The sequence below is a fragment of the Doryrhamphus excisus genome, chromosome 5, assembly GCF_030265055.1.
Source record: "Doryrhamphus excisus isolate RoL2022-K1 chromosome 5, RoL_Dexc_1.0, whole genome shotgun sequence".
Lineage (NCBI taxonomy): Eukaryota > Metazoa > Chordata > Actinopteri > Syngnathiformes > Syngnathidae > Doryrhamphus > Doryrhamphus excisus.
The window spans coordinates 24,753,085-24,779,641 of NC_080470.1; the positions used below are offsets into that span (position 1 = coordinate 24,753,085).

The 26,557-nt window shown below is 45.2% G+C and overlaps 2 protein-coding genes across 4 annotated transcripts; one reads left to right on the plus strand and one right to left on the minus strand.

Moving 5' to 3' along the window:
- Positions 1-27: 27 nt before the first annotated feature.
- patj (PATJ crumbs cell polarity complex component) lies at positions 28-24,155 on the minus strand. The gene is made up of 48 exons (XM_058072164.1): positions 24,037-24,155; positions 23,544-23,578; positions 20,665-20,697; positions 20,420-20,598; positions 19,330-19,527; positions 19,100-19,236; positions 18,533-18,731; positions 17,707-17,835; positions 17,156-17,404; positions 16,985-17,087; positions 16,741-16,829; positions 16,529-16,658; positions 16,398-16,457; positions 15,627-15,688; positions 15,499-15,555; positions 15,282-15,416; positions 14,941-15,111; positions 14,763-14,837; positions 14,282-14,449; positions 10,036-10,263; positions 9,872-9,949; positions 8,301-8,561; positions 8,116-8,143; positions 7,973-8,030; positions 7,762-7,839; positions 7,617-7,688; positions 7,341-7,518; positions 7,037-7,147; positions 6,866-6,928; positions 6,674-6,767; positions 4,379-4,575; positions 4,125-4,216; positions 3,872-3,938; positions 3,560-3,802; positions 3,440-3,484; positions 3,196-3,250; positions 2,993-3,117; positions 2,831-2,914; positions 2,574-2,767; positions 1,978-2,125; positions 1,834-1,908; positions 1,615-1,759; positions 1,521-1,552; positions 1,331-1,453; positions 1,147-1,251; positions 887-984; positions 691-814; positions 28-625 (listed from the first exon to the last, which is right to left on the minus strand). The coding sequence occupies exons 1-48, from the start codon at positions 24,138-24,140 to the stop codon at positions 479-481; spliced, it is 5,661 nt and encodes a 1,886-aa protein (XP_057928147.1). The 5' UTR covers positions 24,141-24,155; the 3' UTR covers positions 28-478.
- On the plus strand, positions 22,986-25,983 carry tm2d1 (TM2 domain containing 1). 3 transcript variants are annotated; one of them, XM_058072177.1, is made up of 7 exons: positions 22,986-23,009; positions 24,498-24,547; positions 24,820-24,893; positions 24,956-25,064; positions 25,137-25,228; positions 25,348-25,421; positions 25,513-25,983. In XM_058072177.1, the coding sequence occupies exons 1-7, from the start codon at positions 23,001-23,003 to the stop codon at positions 25,621-25,623; spliced, it is 519 nt and encodes a 172-aa protein (XP_057928160.1). In that variant the 5' UTR covers positions 22,986-23,000; the 3' UTR covers positions 25,624-25,983. The 3 variants fall into 3 exon arrangements, with proteins under 3 accessions (XP_057928160.1, XP_057928161.1, XP_057928159.1); XM_058072178.1 differs by lacking the exon at positions 22,986-23,009 and adding an exon at positions 23,916-24,075; XM_058072176.1 differs by lacking the exon at positions 22,986-23,009 and having other exon boundaries at positions 24,375-24,547.
- The last annotated feature ends 574 nt before the right edge of the window (positions 25,984-26,557 follow it).

Sequence of the window (26,557 nt, forward strand, 5' to 3'; positions counted from 1 at the left end):
CATGATAAACATTGAATTTTATTTCTATTTTGGATTATTTCATGAGACAACATGTGAATTAACAAACGTCTTGTCAGTTAGTGCAAACACAGCTAAAGAATGAGACAATTTAAACCAAGGCAGTTCTTCCGCTAAGACTGCTAGCTAGCTGAGCTGGGCAGGAGACTAGCTAGTTAGCTTGTTAGGTCCAATGTGTGATGCTAAGCTAAGCATTAATGAGACAAAACAAACATTTGGAAGACTTTGCTGTTATGGTTGTGGGCACAAAAGAACATTCTTCACAGGAAGTAAGAGCAAAAACAGGAGCGGTCGATATAAATTCATATTTGCCGTCACTTTAGTGTTTTTTGTTCACAGCACAACATGCTAATGTAGCACACTTTGCTAGCAAGCACTGAACAACAAGGCTCACTGCTAGTATTGGCATCAAGGCATTTAGCTGTATCGTTGTCACACAATACGTGTGTGTGTGCGTGTGTTAGGACAGTACTTCCAGTGTGACAGCTCCTGTGTGTTTCTTCAAGATGTCGACTGCCTGCTCGTGTGTGACACCATCCAGACTTTGACCGTTGACGGACAACAGTTGATCACCTCGCTTCAGGCGCCCGTCCACTGCCGCTGCACCCTGTGTACACACATAAAAGCATGTAAGGGGCAGCTGTGCACGTGCACAAACGTGCACGCACACACCTTGCTGAAGACGGTTTTGACATAGATGGGAAGATCTCCATGTGTGCTCCCAAATCCTCCAACGATGCTGAAGCCCAGTCCATCACTAGTTTTTTCTAGACGGATGGTGCGGGAACGTGGACCTCTGGAGGAGGGAAGGGCAGGTTAGTCCTGGACTGCAGTGCATGTGTGTATGTGTGTATGTGTGTATACTCACAATGAGTGTGCAAGGTGTGTGTCATCAGTGTGAGAGGACAAAGTGGACATGTTGTCCAGCTGACTGAAGATGGCACTCATGTTAGTATCTGCCACCACCTGACACACACACACACACACACAAGCTAGCATTAGCATCAGACTGCATGTTTACACATCATGCTAACACATTAGTATGCTAGGAGCTTTCATTGAAGACAGCATAGACACTAGCATTAGCTATTAGTATGGACCATGCTTGTGTTAGCGTTTGTGTGTGACCTGCAGACAGATGTCTCCATGTGTGTGTTTCATCATGTTGACCACGTCGTCATGTGACAGACCCTCTACTGATTGATTGTTGACGCTAACAAGCCTGTCGCCAACCTAAACACACACATACACACACAGTCATGTGGCTGAAAGACCACACATACATCCCTGCATGCGCTGAACACACACACACCTTGAGTTGTTGTGTTTTTGCTGCGGCGCCATCGTCTTGAATCATGGCGATGAAGATGGGGGTGTCTCCTAATGGGCTCCCCCTTCCCCCTGCTATGCTAACCCCCAGAGAGTCACATGCACCCTGGGGAGGATAGCAAACAACATCATAAAAAGGTCACATAGGGAAGTTGTGTGTGTGTGCATGTTACCCTGATGATGTGCACGGTACGGACGCCAGTGTCTGTCAGGAGAAGAAGATGTTAGAATGCTAACGCTGTAGCAGCGAGTACAAAAGTGACGCACCTGTATTTTCATCAGTACAGGAAGTGACATCTTCTTCTGACATTATGCTGCTGCTGCTTGGAGCTACAAGGTCGCTGCATGGGTTCGAGGTCGGCATCTTCACGAGGGGAGGGGTGGCAACACTTTCTCCTCCAACGTCATCCTTCTAGAACAAAAACTTTATTTAAACACGCTGGACTGTCCCTCATTCACTATACACCGAGCTGTGTGTGTCCTCACATGCGAAGTTGAGCAAGTGGACCAGGAAGCTGCTTTGAGTCGGCCCACTTCCAGGAGGACAGGACCTCGGGCACACTGCGTGTAGATCGTAGAGGTCAAGGGGCGAGGCTGAAGCCTCACTGTGTATGTGTGTGTGTGTGTCACCTTTAAGATGGCGGCCACAGCTTCCTGGGAGGCGTGTTTTGTGTCGCGGCCATTGACAGACAGGATGAGGTCTCCTTGCATGAGACGACCGTCCAGCTCAGCAACGCCCCCTTTGACCACCTCAGAAATGAACACGCCACTGCCACTCCTGTACACACGTACATTACATGCTGCAACTTACATATTCTGTTACATCATCCATTACTTTGTTGCGTATTACATACAGCCAGATGTTATTGAATGTTCCATATTACATTGCATTAAATCACATAATACGTGGCTTTGTTACTATGTACAGTATTACATATCATCATCTTGCATGTTATGTTACTGTAGGTTCCATATTACATAGTTGTTATATGTTGTTACTGTATCTTACATGTTAAGACGTAATGTAGTACACTATAAGTTATATGTTATTGTATGTTGCGTTACACTACATTACATATAATGCTACATGTTATGTTCATACAGCATTACGCATGTTGTAGCATGTATATGTTACTGCATGTTACATACGGTATGACATATTATGTGACATGTTATATGTTGTCATGAAATGAGATGAGGCCATGGTCATTAAGGCGGGTGCGGACCTCTTCCCGACAATGCTGACACCAAGCCCTCGTCCGCTCTTTCTGTGGAGGTCCACCAAAAAGACGTCCAGGTTCTGATGATGCGGGTAGTGATCATCGTCCCTCAGAACCGTCAGAAGAACTTTGGACGTCGTCTGTCTGAGAGCCAAGATGGCCTCGTCATGTGACGCCCCCCGCAGATCCACGCCGTTGACCTGCAGGCCATCTTCACCATTATACTCATAATCATCAGGGTGTTGTGGAGAAGAGTGATGTACCTCCAAGATCTGATCTCCCGCCCACAGTCGACCATCTCTGGCTGCTGCACCTTCTTCATAAACCTCATGGATCACAATGGCCTGCTGGGGGCGCCAAACACACACACACATAATTGACTTGAGGTCCAACATGCCAGTTAAGGTAAGGTAAGTTGATACTACCAGTTGCGTGTCCCTCCCTCCTACGACACTGAGTCCAAGTCCACTTCCACCTTTCCAGATCTCCAAGGTGGTCTCCTGACCGGGAAGCACCGCACAGTGCCGAGGCTCTGAGGGGGCGGAGCTTCCTGCCGCTCAGCGTGTCAACAAAGCAATCAATTGTTGTGCGTGTGCACCTGCATGTGCATGTCAACCCGTGTCTGTACCTTTGATTGTGTCATGTGACGCACCCCTGGCTTTGCCGCCGGACCACCTGCCCGACTGATTACACACTTTGATCAGTTATCAGTCATCAATAATCTCAATGACTGATGAATGTTATTGTTGAACAACATTGGTCAATGTGTCAAAATGGATTGACCTGTCAATGAGTACCCATTCTTGATTGACCTCTGATCACATGACACGCACTGACCAAGCCAGATTGATGGATAGATTGTTGCTCCTTACCTGCTGCTCTGTGGGGGCCTTGGCAACCTGCTCATGTTTTGATGTCTGGAAGGAAACAGCAAACATTGTTTCAGCAACACGACTTCAGGGGTGAGAGGTCAACGCACCTGGCCAGCGTACCTCCAAGATGGTGTCGTCCTCCCTCAGACTGCCGGGGGCGACATCACCGGTTCCTTCCGCCTGTTGGCTTGTCTCGTCCTGTGTGATATCAGGTGACTTCAGCAGCAGGGGAGGATGTGGGATCGTTTGCATATTTAATGATCCTGCCTGCATGTTTGAAGATGGGAGGAGCATCACATTGTCTGGGGGGCGGGGCCAGTCTGTGGAGGTAGAGTCTCCTGAAGGCGGCGGGGAAACGCTTGGCTGGGCAGATTGACAAAAAGTGCATAATGACTGAGTGCTACTGAGCAGGAAGTCTTTTGGTATGTGTACCTCAGGGATGGTAGCAGGGGGAGGGGGGAACGGCGGGACGGCCATGTTGTTTATAGCATCGTGGTTTCTGCAACAAGCAATGCTACAGTTAGTTATGAAAACATTTCATGACATCATCAACCAAGAAGGGCTTGCCAGAAGTCGATTTGATCTAACTTCAACCAACTCTTAATGTGACATTACGCTTGTTGTTAATGTAAGCACAATCTGAAATAGGCTTAATAAAATCATGACAACAAAAAGACCTTCTTGCCTGAGCAGGATGAGTTTGACCTTGGAGGCGGAGCTCTTGATGATGGCTGAGGCATTCTGGTGACTCCGCCCATAAAGAATGTGATCGTTCACCTGTCCGACACGTTCAGCATATCATCTCGTCAATGACAAATGACAATTCACTTCAAAGTTTGCCCTGTTATCTGTAAGGTTGTGCAATGTCATCGTGAACCAAATTCCACCACTTCTGAGACACAAAGTGTTAAAATGTTACAGACAAAAGCATGGCCTCACCTCCAGGAGTTCATCCCCCACATGGATGCGTCCATCACGTGCAGCCACCCCACCGGGATGAAGGCCCACCACAAAGATGCTGAGTCGGGAGCGGTCGCGGTTCCCTGCCAGGCTGAGACCCAAACCTTGCCGCTCCTTCTCCAGCTCCACACACAAGAGTTCCCCCCGCAGGTCACCATAACGCTCACACCAACGCTCTGCAGTGGCAGGGATGGCGACGAGGAGTTAGCATGCTACATATCCCGTACAGAACCATGCGAGGAACCTTTAGCCTTTGTTAACATGCTAACTTTTAAATAGCTTTGTCACCACAACACAGACCAGACACCAAGGAGGAAGGTGACCATGGAGTATAAATCATTCTCTTCCCACTGTACCCTCATGCTGCTGAGCGTGTGCACAAACCAGTCGTGCACATTAAGAAGGACACCACTGTTATCTGAGCAAGAAAGTTGACAGGTCAGCATTAGAAAAGAAGAAATCAAATGTACAGCTGAGGTAGTGCTAGTCAGTGTCAATGAGCTAAAGTAGCTGTATTGCTGTTGCATTCCCCATTCAAGATAGCACCTCAGGTAAAAATCTCATTATTATCATATCCTTATTATGACTGCTTGGTTTTTTTGTACTGTATATATTATAATGTCCAATGTCTTTGAAAGACGTTGACACTCTTGCTTCTCAGGATATGCTTGTTTGTTTACGAATGATTACAGCAAAAAAAAAAAAAAGTCAGCCTTCCCTTCACAACATGCTGAGCTAGCATAGCTAACTGTTAGCATTTCTGCAGCAATGCCGGCATGGTAGTAAATATTATGAGATAGCTGATCAAGACCGAGGCATGAGGATGTTTGTCATATGACATAGACAGCAATAATACACACACAGACACACACAGGCTAATGCAGAAAGCAGTTATGAGGCTGTGTGTGTGTAGCCTACAGCCCCCAACCCCCGCAATTCACACACAGACACATCAGGAGAATGCTGTCACTTTCAAAGAAGAGCTGCGCCCCCTCAAAAACACTGCAGCATGACGACTGTGTGTGTGTGTGTGTGTCTGTATGGTATGAGGTTAAAGGTGACCTCTACATAGAGGTAACATCTGTGACATAATCACTGTGGCATACACGTACACACACACACACACACACTAACCTGACAGGAACATGGTCCATACTTCAGTCACGACATCCAAACGTTCACATCCAGAAACACAGCGTGTGCAAGCGTGTGCGTAAGAGAGAGAGTGTGTGAGAATGCGGGTGTGCACGTTGCTGTGCTGCTGTGATATGAGGCAGACAGAAAGCGATGGCTCAGTTATACACACTCCCATCCCCATCAGCCCCCACCTGACTCCACACTAGTACAGCGCCCCCTCCAGTACAAATAACACACACTAACATTCTAACAACATGGAGTTTATTATAATATTCACAACACATCTAGCAACTACATATGAATATTGTTTTTAAAATAGAAAACAGTTTCCTCCTCTACCCCCAAGCACACAACATGACCAGCTGTTTACAAACACAGACCTTGTCATTCATTAACCAAATTATTTTATGAATAATGTCATTAAATCAAGTCATTAATTATGTGCTTCATTTAAGTCAACAGAGGCTAGCGTTCCACTGACCACAGCCACTCACTCTACTTGCCACACCCACTTGAGGGTATGCACCCACTCCCCCGAGCCACACCTCCCTATTAACCATGCCTATAGCCACTCCCACTAGCAGACACCAAGATAAACCCACCAACCAGCAGCAGTAAAGCCCTGACGAGCCCCATCCATCTGTACGAGATGCACCAAACCAAAGCAAAAAAAGCAAATGCAGTGACAGAAGAAGAAATGAACACATTGGAACTTTGTAAAGTGGGGAAGGGTGGGGGTTGTCATACAAGGCCTGCAAAGACAGAGAAACACTCGTTAGTGTACAGCTAGGTTCTAACTGCTAGTTGTGAACATAAGAGGACAAAAAAGAAAAAAATACACACACAACTCTGCTGTCATTAGCCACGCCCCCCTCATCTACTAGCGAGCCATCTATAACAGGGGTTTCAAACTCATGCCATGGAGGGCCGAGACACTACAGGTTTTCTTTTCAGCCGGTAACTAAAGCAGGTGATTTTAATGATTAACCCTCATTTGTTTTGAAGGAAGGAGCTCGTCAATTAAATCACCTGTTGGGGAAACTGGTTGGAAAGAAAACCTGCAGTGTTTTGGCCCTCTGTCGACACATGTGATCTATAAGAATGACTGGTGGGGCATATAAAGTGTGTGCCACTGACCTTTGGCCTGCTTCAGTTCTGAGCTCAGCTCCAATTGACTGGGAGGCCTGTAAGGTGGCGGCTGCCGCACAAGAGGCGAGGCTAATGCTGGGGCCTGCAATGGGACACACACAATGTATTTTTACATTTCCATTCATTGAGGTGTATACAGATATCAACACTCACACATTTGTTTGTGGTTACACTTCTTACCAGAGAGTGTGTCCTCTTGTCTGCTTTGTGTCTTTTGGACATGGCCACTGGTAGAGACACCGCCTGACACACACACACACACACACACACACACACTTTTTACATTAGATGTTGGTGTGTACGTGTAACATCCTAATTATCACGCAAACTATTTAATGTGTGTGTGTATACCCGTGGTATAGCAGACAGACTCTGGACAATGAAGACAACAGGACTCAAAGCTGTTTTGATCGCACTGACAGCCTCTTCATGACTGGCAGCTCGCAGGTCCACACCTGACACCTGAGAGACACACATTCATTCATCTTGGTTTTCAATTCATGAAGACCTACTTTCACCATGAGGACAAACAACACTTTCAGATATCTGACCAGACCACAAACAGCTATCACACTGGGCTTGCAATTCATAACATGCCAGATGCCGCCATTAGACTGCACCCTCAGATGAAAGTGTTGCAGGTGTCCCATCCCACCTCCAGGATCTTGTCTCCAGTCTTCAGACACTGGGTCCTGGCAGCAGGACTTCCAGCTAGGACCTGCTTTATGAAGATTCCCTTGAGCTCTTCTCCGTTCCTCAGACGCTTGATGACGTGATGACCTCCCACAATGCTCAAGCCCAGCGATTGGCCCTCCTCAGGCCAGACCTCCACCCTAAAAAACACACATGCACAATAGGATGCCTGTGTGGCCAATACTGTATGGTGTTGGAATGCAAATCACAGTGAGACATTTTTTATTGTTTTGTTTACCTGCGGGGGGGTCCCCAGTGACTGAAGGCTGGGGTTTCCTCTCCCTCACCCTCCTCACGCTCAGGAAGGTCTCTGCGTGCACACACACACAGAGCAAAAAGAGGTATCAATCATGAATTGCCTGACAATTAAACAGGTGACTTACTTGTGACCACTTTGAGCAGCCGAATATCCTCCTTGACTCCGCCTCCTCCTCTTCTCCATGTCTATCATTCTCATGGACCTTCGCAAAAGACAACAACAACAAAGTCAACCACATCCCGTCTACATTGAGCAGGGGCAAACGAACAACATGAGACACATTTGACCAGCAGGGGGCGACAAAGGCTCAATGACAAACTGAAGGAGCTACTGACTCTGTGTCCGTATCTGTCACAGTGACTTCTGAGTCGGCCTCCATGTCTCTGCATTCACCTATACATATACACACACATACACATCATGTCATCATAACATAGTTGGAAGGAGAACAACGAAGCAATGTTAAAAAATGTTTCACCTGGAAGCTCAACATCTCCTCTCACAGTCTGAAAGGAAAACACACACATCAGCGGTAATTCAACCTGTACTCTACGGTAAGTGTTAATCTATTCCATTTTCTTCTTGTTAAAGTTTCAAAATGACAGCAAAATAAAAAAAATTCCTCCATCTTCTCGCAATCATCAAGTTAAGATGCTAACTCGCCTCCCCAGCTCTTCCTGTTCGAAGTAAGGACGCCAGTTTCCACTCCTCCCACGATGGAGGAGCTTTTCTGGGAGGAGAGCTCATCTTCTCTTCCTTTATCTGTTCCTTCTGCTCCTCATCATCCACAGCCATCTCCCTGCCCTCCTCCACAGGAAGGTCAGAGGTCAGAGAAGGGGTGGCATAGCGAGGCAGGCCGCCGTCCAGGATCAGCTCTGGTTCCTCCTCCATTTGCCTTTGACCAAAGTCATCTTCTGTAGAGCCCTGCGAAGAACCACGGGGTCAGAAGTCAGAGGTGATGAGGATGATGTTCATCTCACAATGATTTGTCGCTACTCAAACACCGGCCATGAAAGCCCCACCCCTCCGTCGTTTGCAGTAAAAGTGTCCTGACTTTGAACGCGGCCTTCATCAGCGTGCATGTAAAGGTCTTCGTCAAGTCGCCAAAGAGCCTCGTCAGCACTTCCTGTTCTAAACGTTACGACGCACACATTAGCCTGCGCCGCGGCGTATTAATGACAACACTTAGGATAATTTCCCTCCGCAAGGACTTTGCTCCTCATCTCTTCATCTGGGCTGAGACTCCGTTTAATGAAGGCGAGGAGCAGACGGCGGCGGAGAGTTCATCACGCTAACAGGATGATTGGCCTCACGCTCGTAAGATTTAAAGAGCCTCGTCATTTCACACCGCCGCCATTAGGTGATGAGGGCTGCTGACATCACATCGCACTCGTCACAGGAGAAGCGATGGAGGCTGCTTCTGAACCGTGTGGTGCACAAAGGTCAAAGGTTACATTTAGAAAATACTTTGATAATCAGAAGCATTAATCAAACTTTCAAATGTGACTTTTCACTAGTGCTGAAATGGCTCCGCCAACAGTGGACTGACCCACAATGCAATGTTTGACTGCAGAAGTTCCTTGGCTTTCAACGTCGCCATGGAAACACAAAGGCCAGCGCACATGCATTCGACTGTGGCTGATTTCTATGCCCACTAGCTGTGAACCTGGCAGGACTACCCACCCTGACGACACTGACCCCAAACATCTTCATGGAGTACAACTCCTCAGTAGACATGGGAGCAAAACAGGAAGTGCTCCACCGACACTACCACTACCACCATGACTACTGTAGTACTTTGATATTATACTGCAGTAGTACTTTCTAGCGGAGTGTCCATGACAGCAACCCCCAACAACCCCTGCAGCCCCTCCCCCGCTCCACTTAAGAGTGCAGTGATGGTTGTTGAGCTGATGGAGCACTTTGCTGCATCCCCTCATCCAGCTGAGTCAGCAACTCTGTGAGACGGCGGGAAGGAGAAAAGGGAAAAAGCAGAGGAGAGGAGGAGACATGAAGAAGAGCAGGAAGGATGAAGGAGAGGAGGAAGGTGATGAGCAGGGAAGGGGGGGTGAAGAAGGGTGAGCGAGACGTCGGGGCAGACGAAGATGAAGATGGAGGATGAAGATGAAACACTAAGTACTGGCAAGACGTCAAAGACACTTTGAAGAGTTGACGTATCTCAGTTAGAAGACATGGCAGCCATATTGGTGATTATATTGTAAATGTGGCATTACTTGCGGTGGAGGCGTCTCCGTGTCTGTGACTGACATCTGATCAGCATCGCTGTTGGTTCCTCGCTTGCCTCCCTCCACCTGTAAGCCGAAAGCTGGCAGTAAATAACCACCCGCCTCCATGTAAATTAAACCCCACCCCTTCTACACAAGACTCGAATAAGCACCTGAAGGTGGGCCCTTACCACCATCGGCTTGCGGATTCCCAAACGGACGATGCCGTGCGGAGCAGACTTGAGGACCTCCACGGCCTGGGCCAGGCTCAGCTGGTCCAGCTGAATGCGGTTCACAGACACCAGCTGGTCTCCAGGATGCAGACCACCGTGACGCTCAGCCGAGCCACCAGGAACCAAAGAGCGGATCACCATCACACAGCGAGCAGGGTCCACTGGGTCCTGGAGAGTAAACAAACGGCTCAGCGTCTGATGACATCACTGCTATCGATTTTAGCAATACCTTCCTGTTTAATTGAACTGTTGGGTGAGGATCCAAAAAAAGAAAAAAGAACAAGCTGGTATTTAATTTCCAACAAAGTGAGACATCCTCACAGTAAAGGAAAGTCTTTGAATGTTGTGCTGGTAAAATAAACAAGAGGTGAGGTTAAGGTGAGGAACAACAGGTGACATAGATGGCAGTGACCAGCAGGGGGAGACAAAGACCACTGAACACCAACAAGCTGTTTGGCGAGAAGCACAAAGGTCAGAGGTCACTGACGAGCATGCACACTGGTCATGATAGAAAGTGATGAAAGACACCCAGGAAGTGAACAGTCCATGAGCTGAGCTCAAAGAGAAGCCAGAACGCTGAAAACAAACACTGAAAATAACTCAACTATAATTATAATTTTTTTTACCGTCAATAATTCATCCTTGCACTTGTAAAACTGTACTGTGTACTGTCCGTTTTTTTATGTAGAAAACATGTCTCATTCACGTTAGGTCAGGAATAATTTACAAATAGACGCACTACCTTTGACCTTGTCAATCTGGCCTTAAAACATACGTACTGTGTTACAAAAACACAATGAGACGCAACAGTGAAACTTATATACAACCTCTCCCCATGTGACTCCCATTCTATCGGTTCATTGATCACATTACATCATCATTCATTAGTGGTGAGTATCTATAAATTTCCTTTTCTACTTTGAAATGCATTTAATAAGCATGTGAGAGTCATGCTGAGGAAAGAAGGAGAGGGTTCTAGATACCTTATTCATCTCTGAGAGAAATTCACATCCAGAATTCTGGAGCCTAATCTAATCTACGTCACTCTCAATGCAAATATTGATCCCAAATCATAGGAGAACATGAACATCAATCAAGCAACAGGGGTTGGAGGTGGTCAGGGGGTTAGTGCCATGTGTCCAAAATGGGCATCTAAATTATTACAGTCAACTGAACATAACCCCTGCAAAATGAGAGATCTCCTGCATATTGTTAAATAAATGCTTCAATGTCAATTGTCAAGTGTCAATCAAAAGTGAACATTATTATCTTTGCAAAGGCACAGGTAAGAGGTTGGCCTGTTACAACACTGTATCTAATTTTGCTGGACAATAATTGCCGCTAAATGATATTATTGTCAACATTATTTTGAGAACGCTTTTTCATTCATGTATTGATAATACAATACTATGTGGCATAACAATGTAATTTTTCAAGAGTAGTTAACATTGTCATTGGAATAGCTTTTCAATACAATAAATTAAACAAACAAAAAGACAAAAAACGGCAATAAAAATAAAATTACAAAATTAAATTATATGTTTTGGATGCAGTAATATAATTAGTATTTGATGCACTATGAGGTGTTATACACATGTTGGGAGTCACTGTCACTGAAATGTAAGTGAGTGATCCCTTTTATCATCTAGCTTTGGTAGAGAGAGAGGACAAAAAGAAGCACGCATGCACATTTCAATATATCTAGGCCGGCAAAATTGTCGAGTTTGATTTTATCGTGACAAGCCTAGTAAGAGATTGCGTACCTAGTAACCAAGTCTTAATTGAATTATGCTGTCATGAGGCAGAAAAAGGAGAAGAATATGGACATGTGTGTTCTCGTGACAGGACAGAGAATGAGGTGTGTGTTGCAGTAGTATGTAACATGTTGACTGGAGGGCAGTCAAGTTTGTATACTTGATGCAGGAAATGATCTGCTCTGACTGAGAGTAAAGTTTGGGAGGTCGAAGGGCTCAAGCAGCCAACCCAAGTAACCGCGAGGACGGAAGGCAAACACCTCAGAGACACTCAAAGCATCGTGCACACTCTCTCCTGGCTGGCGCGCACGTACATTTGGTGCATTCCCTGGTGGTGAAGCCGGGGCAGCGTCGGCGCTGCGCAGCTTGCCAAGTTTGTATTTTTAGATGCACCAAGATGGCTACAGGTGCTGAGAGTCAGAGTCTCCTCCTACAGAAGCGCTACACTTCATTTTGGGAACTGGAAGACCTTTACCATGTCAAAGTATTCCTAGCAGCTGGAAAAAAACATTTTGACTTTTACTTTTGACATGTTTGCACCTTACAAGTTTCATCAAGTCCAATACAAACAATACACCACTTTTCATTACAGTTGTTCCCATACAACATGTCAGCATACATGAGATTATGAAGTTTTGTAAATACGATGGATTTGTACATTTTTGTTTAAAAATACTTTTTTTTCTTTGAAAATAGGCCATTTGTTCCACAGAACACAAATCTAATTTACTCTAAGTCGTGAAAAATAGGTACATATGTATACCACAATACCACTCTTATAAAAGCCACCATTTTTACATTCACCGATGTTGAATCTTTTTTCGTCAAAGTGTTGAGATTTCTCAATTTGTTCTGCGGTCCTTGAACACACCATAGTGGTGAGATGCAGAGGTGTGTTTATCTGCAGACGCACTAGCTTTGACAATTAATCCGGGCCATAAAACTTGCCTGCTAGCTTTAACGCTAGCCTGTCGACCAGCCTCAAAGCTACACTGTGACTCTGATTAAATCTGTTCATAATTCATCTGACATTATCATTCATTAGTGGTGATTACCTACTATTTTATACATTAAATGTGTTACATGAGTGTGTGAGGCATATTTAGGGCTTAAAACTGTATTGTGTCACAAGTAAATAATGGCAATTGAAAACAATTAAAAGTGAAAGAGAGGGTTCTGGGGCTGATTCCACTCTACTGTTTTTAGTTGAGTATAATCAGTGTCTTTTATTGCAAATGTTGAGCCGAGTGAGCCATGTGTCAAAAATAGGCACTTTTTATGGGTGTATCAATTATTCATGGTTTTTCCCACCCTCGCTGGTGGTCCCAGTAAATCTACTGTACTATACTGTACTGTAGTATCTATCTATCTATCTATCTATCTATCTATCTATCTATCTATCTATCTATCTATCTATCTATCTATCTATCAATGACAATTATCGGACCGGACGGAGCAAGTATGAGGAATTATGGTGTCATACCAATAAATCCGATAACAGTAAAAAATTGATTTAAAAAAAAAAAAAAACTCCAATGGAAAAACTCCAGTACTGTGCTATACGTGGTTTGGGGTGAGCAAATGTGTCACTGTTTCAGAGGAAGACGCTTTGCCTAATGCCCTGCAAACATTCTGCGACAAGGGAAAAATCAGCCGCCTGAAACGACAGCATTGCTAAGGGGCCCGGGGCTTGTTACCATCACTCTGGCGTTTGAAAGTTTGCCAGAGACAACCTGAGGGCGAAAGCAATTTGTGATTTTATAATGGAAATGATGGCACGAAATGACCGAAATGTCGGTTATCTTTATCTTCATTGAAGATAAAGATAACCGACCATTGGCTAGTAAAAGCTTTTCGAGCCACAGTTGGTAATTTTTTTATGTTACACTAATAGTAGTGATGTCATAATATTTGGTTAGGACAAATGTATATGTACGTACCATTTGTTAAATCCAACTTTGATTTGTTCTTACCTCCAGGTGTGCACAAATTAGTTAAATCTAAATTATTTTAAATATTTTATTAAATGTTTTTGAATTTGAATTGATATAAAATATTTTATTTTTATGATTATTTATCTACCATATCTACCATAACTCCAGCGTGGGCCTTAATTGATTAGCCATAACACATAACACTGTATGTATGTACACACGTGCACATATGTAACACACTCATGCTCTCCTGCACAGCGGTACGAGATTGGGAGGAACCCCCCCCCCCCCGGCGGGTGTAGAATGCATGAAGACCACCCGGGACTTCACCTGGAGTTCGCTCCTCCCCCTCAGCTCAGGGAGGAGGTCTTAGAGGTGAAGCTGTGCCTAAAGACAAAGTACTCGGAATGTGGAGGTTTGGGGGAGGGGTTGTCGGCTGAGAGGCGTTTCCCCCAGACAAAGCATAGAGGATGCTCATTTAAGAAACAGACATGTTACCTGGTAGTCCAAGATGCTGAAGCCCAGACCTCTATTTGCTTCCTTGTGCAGCTCTAAAATGTCAACATCAGTCGACCACAGAGCCAGCTCCCCCTCTTCTTCATCGTCGTCTTGGCCGTGTTCACTCCTCTCGTGCTCCTCCTCTTCCTCCATAGCCTCAATGACCTGCTGTCACATCACATTTCGTAAAACTTCCCCGGCTATTAAACTTCTTCATTAGCTATCAACAGCAGGCGGCACCGGTTGGTCCGCCAAGTCAGCTTACAAGATGGCCACGGAGCAACTGGGCATTGTGTGACACAGCCTTCAAATATGGCTCCACACAGTAGCACAATTACAGCTTAGCAATGATGTGGGATCTTTGTAGGGATCATCTTAGCTTAGTAAGATAGTAAGCTAGTTACATGGTTACATGTCACATGGTTTTTGTGGACCAGTTCTGTGCTAAACCTCACAAAGAACACATGAGAACAGAATTCACCTGCATGACTTCCTGGTGCTCCTCATGCGCCACACTTGTGTTACTGCAGAGAGCCGACGCCAGCTTCACCTCCAGCTGACAAATGTACACAAACACTTTACAATCCTATCCATGTGGTTTATTAGTTGTTCTATTCCATTTTAATCATTATTATTATAGTGAGGATAACAGGACATACGTCCTCCATGCTGCTTACTGGTCGCTGTCCTAATTCATATTCCGACTCCATTTCTGCTTCCATGTCAAAGGCTGCGTGTCGGCAGCAGACCAGCGTGAAAGGGGGAGGCACTTCCTTGAGGAAAGAGACAACCTCCCGACGAGACTTTCCATACAGCTGCACATTATTTAGCTGCCCCATTTGAAGAAAACACACACATTTACATCATGAACACATGTTAGAGCTCAGCCTCGTGAAAAATGTCATTGTGTCAGCTTAGGCTTGCTTGTAGACATGTAAACAATGCAAGAAGCAAAAGAAAATGAGCTCAGTATTAGCTTGTCTATGCCCCATGTCCTCACCTCCAGCAGCTCGTCCTCCGGTCTCAGGACGCCATGTTTATCCACGGGGCCTCCTGGGGCCACAGAGGAGATGTAGTGGTGGCCATCAAAGGAGTCTAACTCCACACCGAGCCTCAGCATGTGGACAGGCAGTAGCTGCACATCAACACAACATGTCACATGACCACAGGGGCAAAGTGGCATGGGGTTGGTAGGCTGTGATGTGCCGCTGTGTCACCTTGGAGGACCTTTGCAGCTCAGCGTCGTCTTCAATCACAGGATGCAACGTAATCACCTGCCACACGCACACACGTCATACACTTAAAACACAACATGCAAAGCGCACACCACAAGTGGACATCTCACCAGGACTTGGTACTCCGGACCCAAAGACTGCTGCCACTTGGCCTTCAGCGCTGCATCTGGAGCTAATGGCGACATGAGTGTAGTAAAATGTTAGCTACAGTCTTCATCTTGCTTCATCGCTCATCATAGCCGTCAAAGAGTTCAAGAGGAAGTCCTCCTTAAGTGCGTCGTCAGGATTCTGAAGTTTAGATGTACTGGCAGTCTTCTTCAGGAATGTAAGACTTGTCGCCATGGTTACCTGACTGTTAAGGTGTGGTGCAAACATGCACTGCACATCCTGGCGAACATGGCGCTACTCAAGAAAAAAAACAAAACACTGCAGCGGTGGAAGTGTTTGGATTAAATTAGCATTGCTAAGCGTGCCTACCAGTGTCATTAATCTGCAGCGTACAGATGAATAAACACGCTCGTACATCGCTGCCAGCCTGTCAGAGAAGCCACAGCCAGCAGCAACAAGGTGCGCCAATGGCGAGCGTGGCGTTTCGGCCACTTGAAAAGCTAACAAGCAATACAAAGAGAGCATACAATGTTTCATCTTTTTCACTTTAGCATAAAACTAATATGCTATGGAGCATTTGAATTGGAATGTGTGTTTTATTTATTGATTTGTGATTATCAACAACTGAAGCTGATGTGACCACAAAAGAGGACATGATCAGGAGTCAAAAAGGAAACAAAGGAAAGGAAACAAGCAGCGTGATGACATCTTTATGGACCAGCGTCAACTTTTCATGTGTGTGTGTGTGTGTGTGTGTGTGTGTGCTCGCTCACCACTGCTCCTGTTCTGTCTGACCTCCAGTGACGTTCGCAGTGACCCGCGAGAAGATTCCACTAACACACACATCAAATATGAGAACACACTGACACACACAGTCCCTGAGGACAATGAGTTGACACTGTACCTCTGTCTAGGGACCTCTCCAGAGTTCTGGTCTTCTTCCTGACCACCGTCAGGACCACGGTCCGGCCCGTCTGCTTCATCACCTCCACAACTTCCTGATTGGTCAGACCGTGCACGCTGACGCCGTCCAGCTGCGAGGACAAAAAGAGAAGAGAGGACAAACTTGGACTCAAAAGTTCAGAAGGTCACATGGTTCAGTTGTCTTCCCCTCACGCCAATCAGACGGTCGTGCACTCGGATGTTCCCGCTGTGATCCGCGGCACTGCCTGGGACCACATGCTTGATGAACACGCCCACCGCGTCTGAGGACAACAAGAGACGGGATAATGCATGACCTTGACGCTAACACTTCAGCATCTTCTAGCAAGCTAACATGCGTTGGAGAAAGTTCTGGTTATTGATAGCATGGCGGTCGTGGCAGATGGCTTCCGCCCTGTGATGTCACGGAAAAAGATACCTTGACTGGTGAGTGGGTTGTGGCCGATAATGGAGATTCCAAGGCTCTGTCCGTCTTTCTTGATCAGCGGAACCTCATGGATTTCATACCCCTCCAAGTTGGGCTGATACACACAACCAGAAAGAAGGAAGTAAGAAGCAGGAAGTATCAAGAGACAGATGCGCTGCTCACCATTTTGTTGACTCGCCGCTGGGGAGGTTGCTCTGGAAGTGGTGGGGGTAATGTGGACACTGGGGAAGAGTCTGGTGGTGGCGGGGGAGGCGGGGCATTTGTCCTCTGGCTGTGTGGGTCCCTAGCGATCAGCATGGTCACATGACTCCCACACGCTTGCAGCACCTTGACCACCTGATCACTGGTGAGACCACTGGTGGACGTGGCCCCAATGCGAAGGATGTGGTCACCTGTGCGGAGACGCCCATCCTGATTGGAGGGGGGAAAAAAAGACAAGATCACCATGAAAGTTCGGGGAGGGGCCAGATGTTTGTATGTGACAAATGACACAGAGAAGAGTGCAAGGTCGAAGAAGAGCAATGCTCATTCCCTCCACACTCCAGTCCGACTGCCTCATTAAGTCAGCTGAGCTGTACTGTCCTAAACTTTGGTTGACAAACGCATGCTGCTATGACCAAGACCTCCTTGCTCCCCTGCCCTTTGACCTGGAGGTAGGAGGAGGAGCTTTTGAAGAAGACCATCAAGTGGTGCCCCCGCAGAAACATACATACCCTGTCAGCCACGCTGCCTGTGAGGAGTGTCCTCACCACCACACCAGTAGTCTTCCCGCCCACGATACCGAAGCCCAAACCGGAGCCGTCGTTCACCAGCTGGATCTCCTCCACGTGACCCCATTGACCCTTAGAGGAAAACAGGACATTAGACAAGAGTTGCATCTTTTCTTGCTGTTTCACACCCAGGAGTCTTCATTCATAAGTTTGTCCTGGCTTAGATGATAACAGTTTTAATGCTAACGTTGTTGATGTACACACGTCTTTCTCTGTGACCTTTTACATGTTAGGACAGAGTGGATCCGTCGGGTCTGGACAGGAGACTTTGGTACAAGATGTCAGCGGTGATGGCAGGTCCAAGTCTCCAGTCACAAGCGCTAACAAATCTACGGTTCAGCACCGTGTTGCTTCATGTGACCTCAATAGAGGTCTTAATAGGAGAAAGGAAGGTGGTCGGGAGGCCAGGAATGCGGGACGTGGTCGGGTCTAACCAGCAAGGACAAATAAGAGGGACAGTGTGAGCGAGTGTACTAATGAGGAGGGCAGAATCATTAGACACAAAGCTGACATCACATGACCATCAATTAGCATGAGGGCTGCTTAATATCTAGGTCACTCTTTGAAAGATGAGAAAAGTCAGCAGTACCACGTCCGCCTCACCCTACACATGAGGAGTGCCGACTCCGATGCTCACTTTGAGGTTGAAAAAAAGTCCGCTGACTTACAATCGGTGTCCCTGTGATGTGGGGGCGTGACCTACATGTACGTATGACTGACTTACGTCCTTTTGGAGTGCCAGCAAGATCAGCTGTTTAACATGACCTACCATGTTTTTATCATCAATGGTCGAGGCGGCAGGAACTGCTACTGGTGATTCCCTGGGTGGGCGGTCCCTCGCGACCAGCAGCTCCAGCGTCTCTCCAGGCTGCTGCAGCAAGGTGAGGGCCTGCTGATGGCTTATCCCCGCCTCCAGAGGGCGTCCGTTGATCACCAGGACCTGATCCCGCACCTGAAGCCGCCCATCCCTGCCAGTGCCAACACATGGCCAACATCACCACCATGGAGACGCTGCTCCAACAATAACTATTCATTCTAAGTGCTGACTAATGTGTCTGAAAAACATGAGCTAGCATTACTGCTGCTAAAATACTGCTGCTCCAATTTGATGAATGAATATGAAGACAAGACAAGACATTCGGCTAGCCACATGCTAATGCTACCTTCTTATTGTTAGCTTTACTTTTTACAAACGTTGAACCCAAACAGTGCAGTGGTTGAACTACTCGGAATCGAACAAGAGTCCAGAACTTGAACAAAAACTCCCACCTCAGCTCATCTCCTCTTTTTTTGGTTAACATGGGTTAACGAGTGTTTTAATTGAGAGGCATGTTACCTTTGGGCCACGCCTCCAGGCTGGATGTGTTTGATGAAGACATCCTGACTGCTGCTTCCTGGATGAAGACCCACCACGCTAAAACCAAGACCACCTGACTGCGGCCGAGTCAGCCTGACGCGTTCTGTGTGTCGGCCCTGAGGGAACACACACACATATGCGCACAAATTGGTGAGTGAGGTTTCTCATGCGAGTGCCGTGCAGTGCTGTTCATGTTCACGTGCGCGCACCCTGGCAGCGGACAGGATCCATTCCTGAAGGTCAGCAGGTGGGGGCGGAGTCTGATGGGAGGGTGGAGCCGAACCATTGGTCAGGATGGCTGAGGAGGCGGAAAGGGTGGGCGGAGTTGAGCCCTCTGCGCTCATAATCAGCTGACCTTTTTTGGAAAAACTGAACTCGCCGCCAGCAGCTGGTGGCATACTGCTCAGCTGCAGACGAGGAGGAGAAGGATGGAATGTTAGTAGGACTATTTTCAGGAGCACCAGAAAGGAGTAAAAAGTGAAGATTGGTCTTTCAGTAAACACTAACAGTATTACAAATACCAAATGCTAATGCTAAATGGAAATAGTGAATGCTAATAATACATGCAAAAGGAATTGCTAATAATAAATGCAAAATGATAATGGTAAGGCAAATAACAAATTCTGACGGTAAATACAAAAAACACATGCCAATGGTTAATGCTAATAAGAAATGCGAATGGTAAATGCTGATGCTAATGCTAAATGCAAATGAACGTTAATGAAAAAATGCTAATAGTAAGTGCTAAGAGTGAGAGTGGCGCGTGGGACAGAAGTGGACAAAAGAGGACAAAGTGTGGTCACACAGAGACACAAGGACATGTTGGAATAAGAAGTAATGAAGCAGAGAGTGAGCTGTGTAGAAAATCAATAGATTGCTGTGCTCCGTGAGCAGGTAATCTATTAATGACCTTTACTCTCACATTGTAGAAGCGTATCAGTCTGAGGCTTATTTGGGCCGGGCTGACGGCGCACCATCCAGCGCCATTTCATCAATAGCGGCGGGACAAGGCCGTTAGTCAAAGCGGGACAGCAGATATTAAAGCTTGATAGATCCGTGCACAGGTGGGGGGATGCGAGGGGGTATAAATAAAGCTTCCAACAGCTTGGGCGACGCCTTCATAGACTCCAGTGTGACCTTCGCAGCACTTACAATATGAAGCCTGCCATTATCTTAATTTGGAGTGCAGCTTGTTTATTGTCAAGGCTGGTCGCTACAGAATACTGATCCACACGCACCATGTCCTCACTGGACCACAGTCTACTTCCTTCATGTGCACTGTGCTGGCTGGATTCTGACCTGGTTCCTCAGCTGCCTGATGGAGTGCTGCAGAGTCAGGATGTGAGTGAAAAGAGGACTCTGCAGGGTCTCCTTCAGGGTGCCCACATGCTCGCTGTGGCTCCACTCCTCCTTCTGAACCAGCTTGGACTGAAGACGCTCCAGAGCATCCAGAACCTGCTGGCGCTCGGTTGGCGACACTGGAGAAACACAGTGTGGATATTAGGTGTCTACACTGAATAAAGGTTATTATAAAGTGATGTTACCTTCTCCAATGTTCTCAAACATGGTCATTCCCTCTGGAAGGACAGATGGAAAGACAGTTATTCTTCAATGAAATGCGCTTGGAGCCTTACAGTTTATGGTAAAGCTAAGATCATCATCCATGTCATAGAAGGAATAAAAGGCAATGGCAAAGTGAACATTCTCTACCAGTGTTTCCTTTATATTCATTCATTTCTGGCAGACTGCCACAAATACATTTGTACCGCCACAGATAGATTTGACGGCACCATTTTTGTTTTTTTTCACAATTTTGGACTTGCTCACAAACATATAATAATGGGACTGTTTGTGTGGCTTACATTATTACATTGAAGGGGAGTTGTTAAAACGTAAGGGGACTTTAAAAACGCATTTTTTGTTGTGGCTGGTTTTTAGGGCCATGGGCTTTGATTTATAGTTTGTGTGTTTTGAGCGCAAAGTTTCCATATAATGCCCCATAGTAACTAGATTGAGATATCACACACGTCTCCCTGCAAGGACCACTCCTTAAAATCACTGGAGTTTGGTGATATGACTCAAAAGGGAGTGCCTATTGAGCATTGCTGTACAGCAATGTGTACCACCAGGATGGCTTATAAAAGACAGACACAAATGGCATCATTCATTCAATGTTTCACGATGCCACGACTCCAGGGACATGGTATACGACAATACCGAATAGTCAACAATTCTTTACTATGGTGCAATGAGGTGTGACTTGGAAACTTTGCAGTCAAAACACACAAACTACAAATCAAAACCCATGGCCCAAAAAATCCCAGCCTTTTTGCATTTTTAAACTCCTTCAGTGTACTAATTTTGGGGACTTGGCATTGAGTTCTGGACTCCTACAGATCAGCTGCACACAATAACCGGCACAGAAAGCTATCTACATCATCCAGACTCTGAACCTAATCCTGCAGTGTTTCCTTGGGTTTCCTGCCTCCCATCCAAAAGGTCTGTATAATTTACTCCATCCCCGACCCTCCTCCTTGCACGCCTCCCACCGAGCCCACTCCACTGTGATTGGTAAGTTAATATCTTCATGTTCTGTTGTTGAAGTTTACAAGCATGAGCTAATGTCACACACAAACACTGAGTCTGAGTTTGTGAAAATTCCCAGTCTTATGTGAGTTTTGCATCATGATCAATTATGCAAATTAGACTACCCCTTGGCAACCCAACAGCACAGATAGAAAGCAGTTCTTCATTCAAATACTTTCATGGCTACACATTGGGTAAAAAGAATCTAAATCTGTTGAAATCTGTTTTGTTTCAAATATGGATCATAAGCGGATGTGACAATTTTAGTTTTTGTACTAAACCTTATATGACCATTTAAAAAAGTAAGCTCTGACCACTTATGATGAAACAAATGTGGGACTGTTTTGCGAACATGGGTGAAGCTGGACTATCTGCCAAACTGTTGCTGAAGCCTGATACCTTTCCAACGTTACTTGGTCATGTTGAAGAGTCAGAAGCTGTAAGTAACAAATTAATTTATCAATGTCCTAACTGGGTCTCTTTAAGTATGCCGTTGTCTGTGTAGCATTATAGTGTGCATTACCTGCATGAATGCAAATTACAAGCTCACTGATGTCTGGAGTTGCTAATAGCCTTTTCCACCACAGTCTGAGTTTTTCTAAACACAGGTAGTCCTGCAAAAAATGTTAATGACCAATTTTTTTTTAATTTTGTGTCAGGATTGTATGCAGTCAATAAACGTGGACCTACGTCACCACTCTTCATCCAGTTCATCCATTGTAAGTCTCATTGTCATTGTAAGTCATTGTAAGATCTCCAAATGGTTTATTCATTTATCAACAACTCCTATACCCGCAAAATTAGAAAGTGGGGTTTGGCAGTAGTCTGGAAGTGACCAATCACAGCGGAGAGGGTGTGCCCAGAGGCGGGCCGTGGGTGTAATGAATTAAAACAAACCGTTTTGGAAAGCCAAGGAAATGCAACTGGAGTAGGTGCAGATTCTGGAAGATCTACAAAACTTTCTGTGCAGGTTATCATGTGTCGCTGCTCTATAGGAGTCCACAACTCAAGACAAAGCATAATAGCATAATAGGTCCCCTTTTACAAAAGGTACAATTAAAAAAAAAAAATCTATGTCCATATATTGCAATCTACTTATTCACTTTCTACTACGTTACCTTTCATTGCTCTGCATGAGGCTACACTCTTCTACACTGTATGTATGCTACCAGCACCACCTCCAGACAATACAAAAGGCTTTACCCCCATTCATGTAGTTTTTCTATCGAACAGACGTGCCAGTAAGCCCACTTCCAAGCTGTTTGAAGGCGAGAGACAAGGAAAACAGACACACATGCACATGGTAATATATTGAGGTTGGAAAATGTATTATTAGTGCTAAGATCTTTTTCTTCTGTTTTTAGATCTTGTGACACATCATCTTGTGTCTTCTTTTCATTAATTGTGGTATTTTACAAATTCTGACCTTCCTAATTCCCAAACTTTTACTCCTTTGTTTGTATTGTACTGTGAACGTTAGCTACAAACTCTTCCATAACACATCTTCACACATTTTCTTTTATTATTAAATAAATAGTAAACTGGTACATAATGGCCACACATGAATAAATGAACATAAATAAATGATCAAATTGTTGGTAATTTATGTGAAATAGTGAAGGTGTAGGATTAAATTAACTGTTGCTTCCAACTCCATGTCGGACATGTTGTATTGTGAAACTGTAAACATGTGATGTACTTAAATGTACTGATATACTGTAATGTAACCTAAGCAAATGACAATATATTATTTCGCCTTTTAACACAAATCGTTAGCTTAGAATGTAGCGTTATTGCACAAAAATGGACAACTTCATCATCAGCGCGTGTTGCTCACCTATGGACACCTGAACGCAGGAAGTGAAACTGGGCCTGTTAGGGGGAGGGGCGACTTTCGGTAAACAATTTTAAGGTAGAAATAAAGCTTGACTGTTGTGTTACGTACGTTTAATATATACAATATTTCTTCTATGTGACATGCCCACGATCAAGTTGATACCAGCAGGTGCATCCGCCCTCTAACAACTACAAATACAACAACCACAAACGACACAGTGCCCCGTGTGTGCGTGCGCGTGTGTGTGTGCGCGCGTGTGCGTGCGTTTGCGTGTATGTTAGATATAATAACATTGTATGTTTTCATCTTGACTTTAACAACTTCTCCGTCGGCTAGCCGTTAGCATGCTAACTCATATCTCTACCCGCCAACCGAGTCTGTTTCGGTTCTAATATGAAGCTGAAGGCTAAAACCCTCTGGCAATAAAGCCTCCATTCAGACAAGAGTCGGTTCATCGCGAATTTAAGAGGATTCAAAGTGAAATGAAACTTACTTGAAGTGAATCCAGTTTGATGCCAGTGTCGCTTTAATGGTGCGTTCGCTGACTGTTGGACTTACCGAGACTGCTCTCAATCGCGTCAGCAGAAACATGTACATGTACGCTACATTATCCTTGACATTACACTATACAATGGAAAACAAGCATAACGATTACAATGAGTAAAATAAATTTTGAATGTGTATATGCAGTTTTTTGTTTTTAAAATGGTTGATTTAACAAATTAATAATCTTATAAATTAAAACATGCATCCTCAAATATAGTGATTTCTGAACTGTTTCCCGTGACTAGTGTAAACCTGGTATTTTGGGGAGTTCTATCTTTTCCATAGACTCTGAAGGCGACACATTGTGACGTCGTAGAATCAAACATGTCGTCCACTCGGAGAAGAGTCGTTTGTTTACGCTCCGGTCTGTGGGGCATTTTGTTTTATTGTGTGTATTCCCATTTAAAGGTTGTCGTGGCGGAGGAAGTGGACAGCTGCGACAACCTGAGACTTGGACAATATCCTTCACATGACCTGTTTATGTCCACCTTGCGAAATTGATGTAGCGAGTGCTAACGCGGCTAGCATGCTAGTTAGCTGACAGCTAAGCTCCATTAATTCGCGGTGCAAATTAGTGTTGATGATTTCATACTGAGTGACAATGTAAGGTGCCATGTGCACATTTATATGTAGGAATTTTTTTTGTGGGAATATTTGATGACAGTGATGTAACATAACCCATGGGTCTCTTCGGTTTTGACTTCCCGTGTGACTCCTTGACTGGGCTCACATATTTGTGTAACGAGCCAAAGATAGACGAGAACACCCAGGAGCCTGAAAACTGCAGGGACACCACAGCTTGGGGTAAGTATCAGCATAAATTCCAACATACATGCTATTCCTTTTGCTAACTTCCGTGTGCACAGTGGAGTGTCTCCCAGCTCCAAATATCATCTGCCGCCTTTCCAATGGTACAGAGTTCAGGTTCAGTGGGAAGGAGGTGGGCTTTAACAAAACCATTCCCTGCAGGAATGTGTGAGTATACACACAAACGTTCAGATGTAGTTCACATATTGTCAACACGTGTGTGTGTGTTGGTTTTGTCAGGAGCGGTTACTCTTACAAGGTGGCGGTGGCATTGTCTCTATTCCTCGGCTGGCTGGGTGCCGATCGCTTCTACCTTGGATATCCTGCACTTGGTACACACACAGATTTGCATTCATGCACACACCTTGTGTGATTATTTTGTCTTCTGGAGATGTACATGATGTTGCTCACTTTGGTATCACAAAGCCAGCTGTTTGTGTTTTCCTTTTAGGGCTGCTGAAGTTCTGCACGGTCGGGTTCTGTGGCATCGGAACGCTCATCGACTTCATCTTGATCGCCATGCAGGTCAGTTGGGACGTCAGTCATGTTGAAGGGGAGGAAACGGTGCTTCTGGTGTGGTTGCTAGGGGCGCTAAATATCATCATGTCACATTCAGATCGTAGGTCCATCAGACGGCTCTGACTACATCGTTGACTATTACGGTGCCCGCCTGACCCGCCTATCAATCACCAACCAGACGTACAGGAAGCCACACCTGTCTCTGTGAGGTCACGTGGAGACACTCATTTTCTAATGTCACTTTCTACATCAAAGCCAGCACTATCGACTTGAGAACTTGTTTCAACTTTATGAAAAGGGTAATATCATCACAACATCTGATAGCAATGCACAGATAGCATGCCAATGTACCCTGAGTGGCTGTAAGCACTATAGTGACGTCACTATACTGTATGTGCGATGATCTTCTGACATGATTCATGAATGTGATTCATGCTGTGTATAAAATGTAAATAATGTCTTCAGTTTCCTCCATAAGAAGAAAAATATGTCGTTTTAAAATAAATGTGACTTTAGTTATATGTACAGTGTCATTTGTTAAGTTACAAAATTGTAAATAAAGTATTTAAATCATATCCTTATTCATGTCGTTGATTGGACACTAGAGGGCGCTAACACTTGCGTTAGCACGGTGTTGCGCTAATGAAATCAAAATGGTCTTTCAGTTTAATGGGAGAAACATAAAAAGAATACAATCGTATTTCAACATGGAACGAGCAACACAGTTTTGTAAAAAAAAATACAAGTCTATAATATTCCTTGTGTGTGTGTGAAAAGAAGCAAAAGTTCACTGAAGAAATAGTTAACAGTGTTTGGAAGGTCACATGACCTGATCCAGAAAGAGGAAGTGGCCCCTCCGGAGTCAGCCTGTCAAAGCTAAATGTCAAGAGATGAAAAATCATATTTAAACTTAATGTTTGAACAACCTTGAAGACGTGACTCCTCAAGTGGACTCCAACTAGTGTGTGTGTGTGTGCTTCATGAATAATTGATGACATCATCAGCCATGATCACACAAGTTGTGTGACCCATTTGTCTTGATAACCACATCACATGAGGACCTTTGACCTTCTGGCCACACAGGAAATGGTATCCTCAAAGCACACACACACTCAGTCAGGCTGAGTTCACATCAGGTCACT

What these genes read in the sequence shown, in the direction of transcription:
- patj (XM_058072164.1), bottom strand. Translation starts at nt 24,140, where the DNA reads ATGTACATGTTTCTGCTGACGCGATTGAGAGCAGTCTCGGTAAGTCCA. An exon ending in TCAAACTGGATTCACTTCAA is followed by an intron (nt 23,579 to 24,036) that starts GTAAGTTTCATT and finishes TCCCCCTAACAG; the next exon opens with GCCCAGTTTCACTTCCTGCG. An exon ending in CTGCGTTCAGGTGTCCATAG is followed by an intron (nt 20,698 to 23,543) that starts GTGAGCAACACG and finishes CTGTCCTTCCAG; the next exon opens with AGGGAATGACCATGTTTGAG.
- tm2d1 (XM_058072176.1), top strand. Translation starts at nt 24,414, where the DNA reads ATGTCGTCCACTCGGAGAAGAGTCGTTTGTTTACGCTCCGGTCTGTGG. An exon ending in GACAACCTGAGACTTGGACA is followed by an intron (nt 24,548 to 24,819) that starts ATATCCTTCACA and finishes GACTGGGCTCAC; the next exon opens with ATATTTGTGTAACGAGCCAA. An exon ending in ACCATTCCCTGCAGGAATGT is followed by an intron (nt 25,065 to 25,136) that starts GTGAGTATACAC and finishes TGGTTTTGTCAG; the next exon opens with GAGCGGTTACTCTTACAAGG.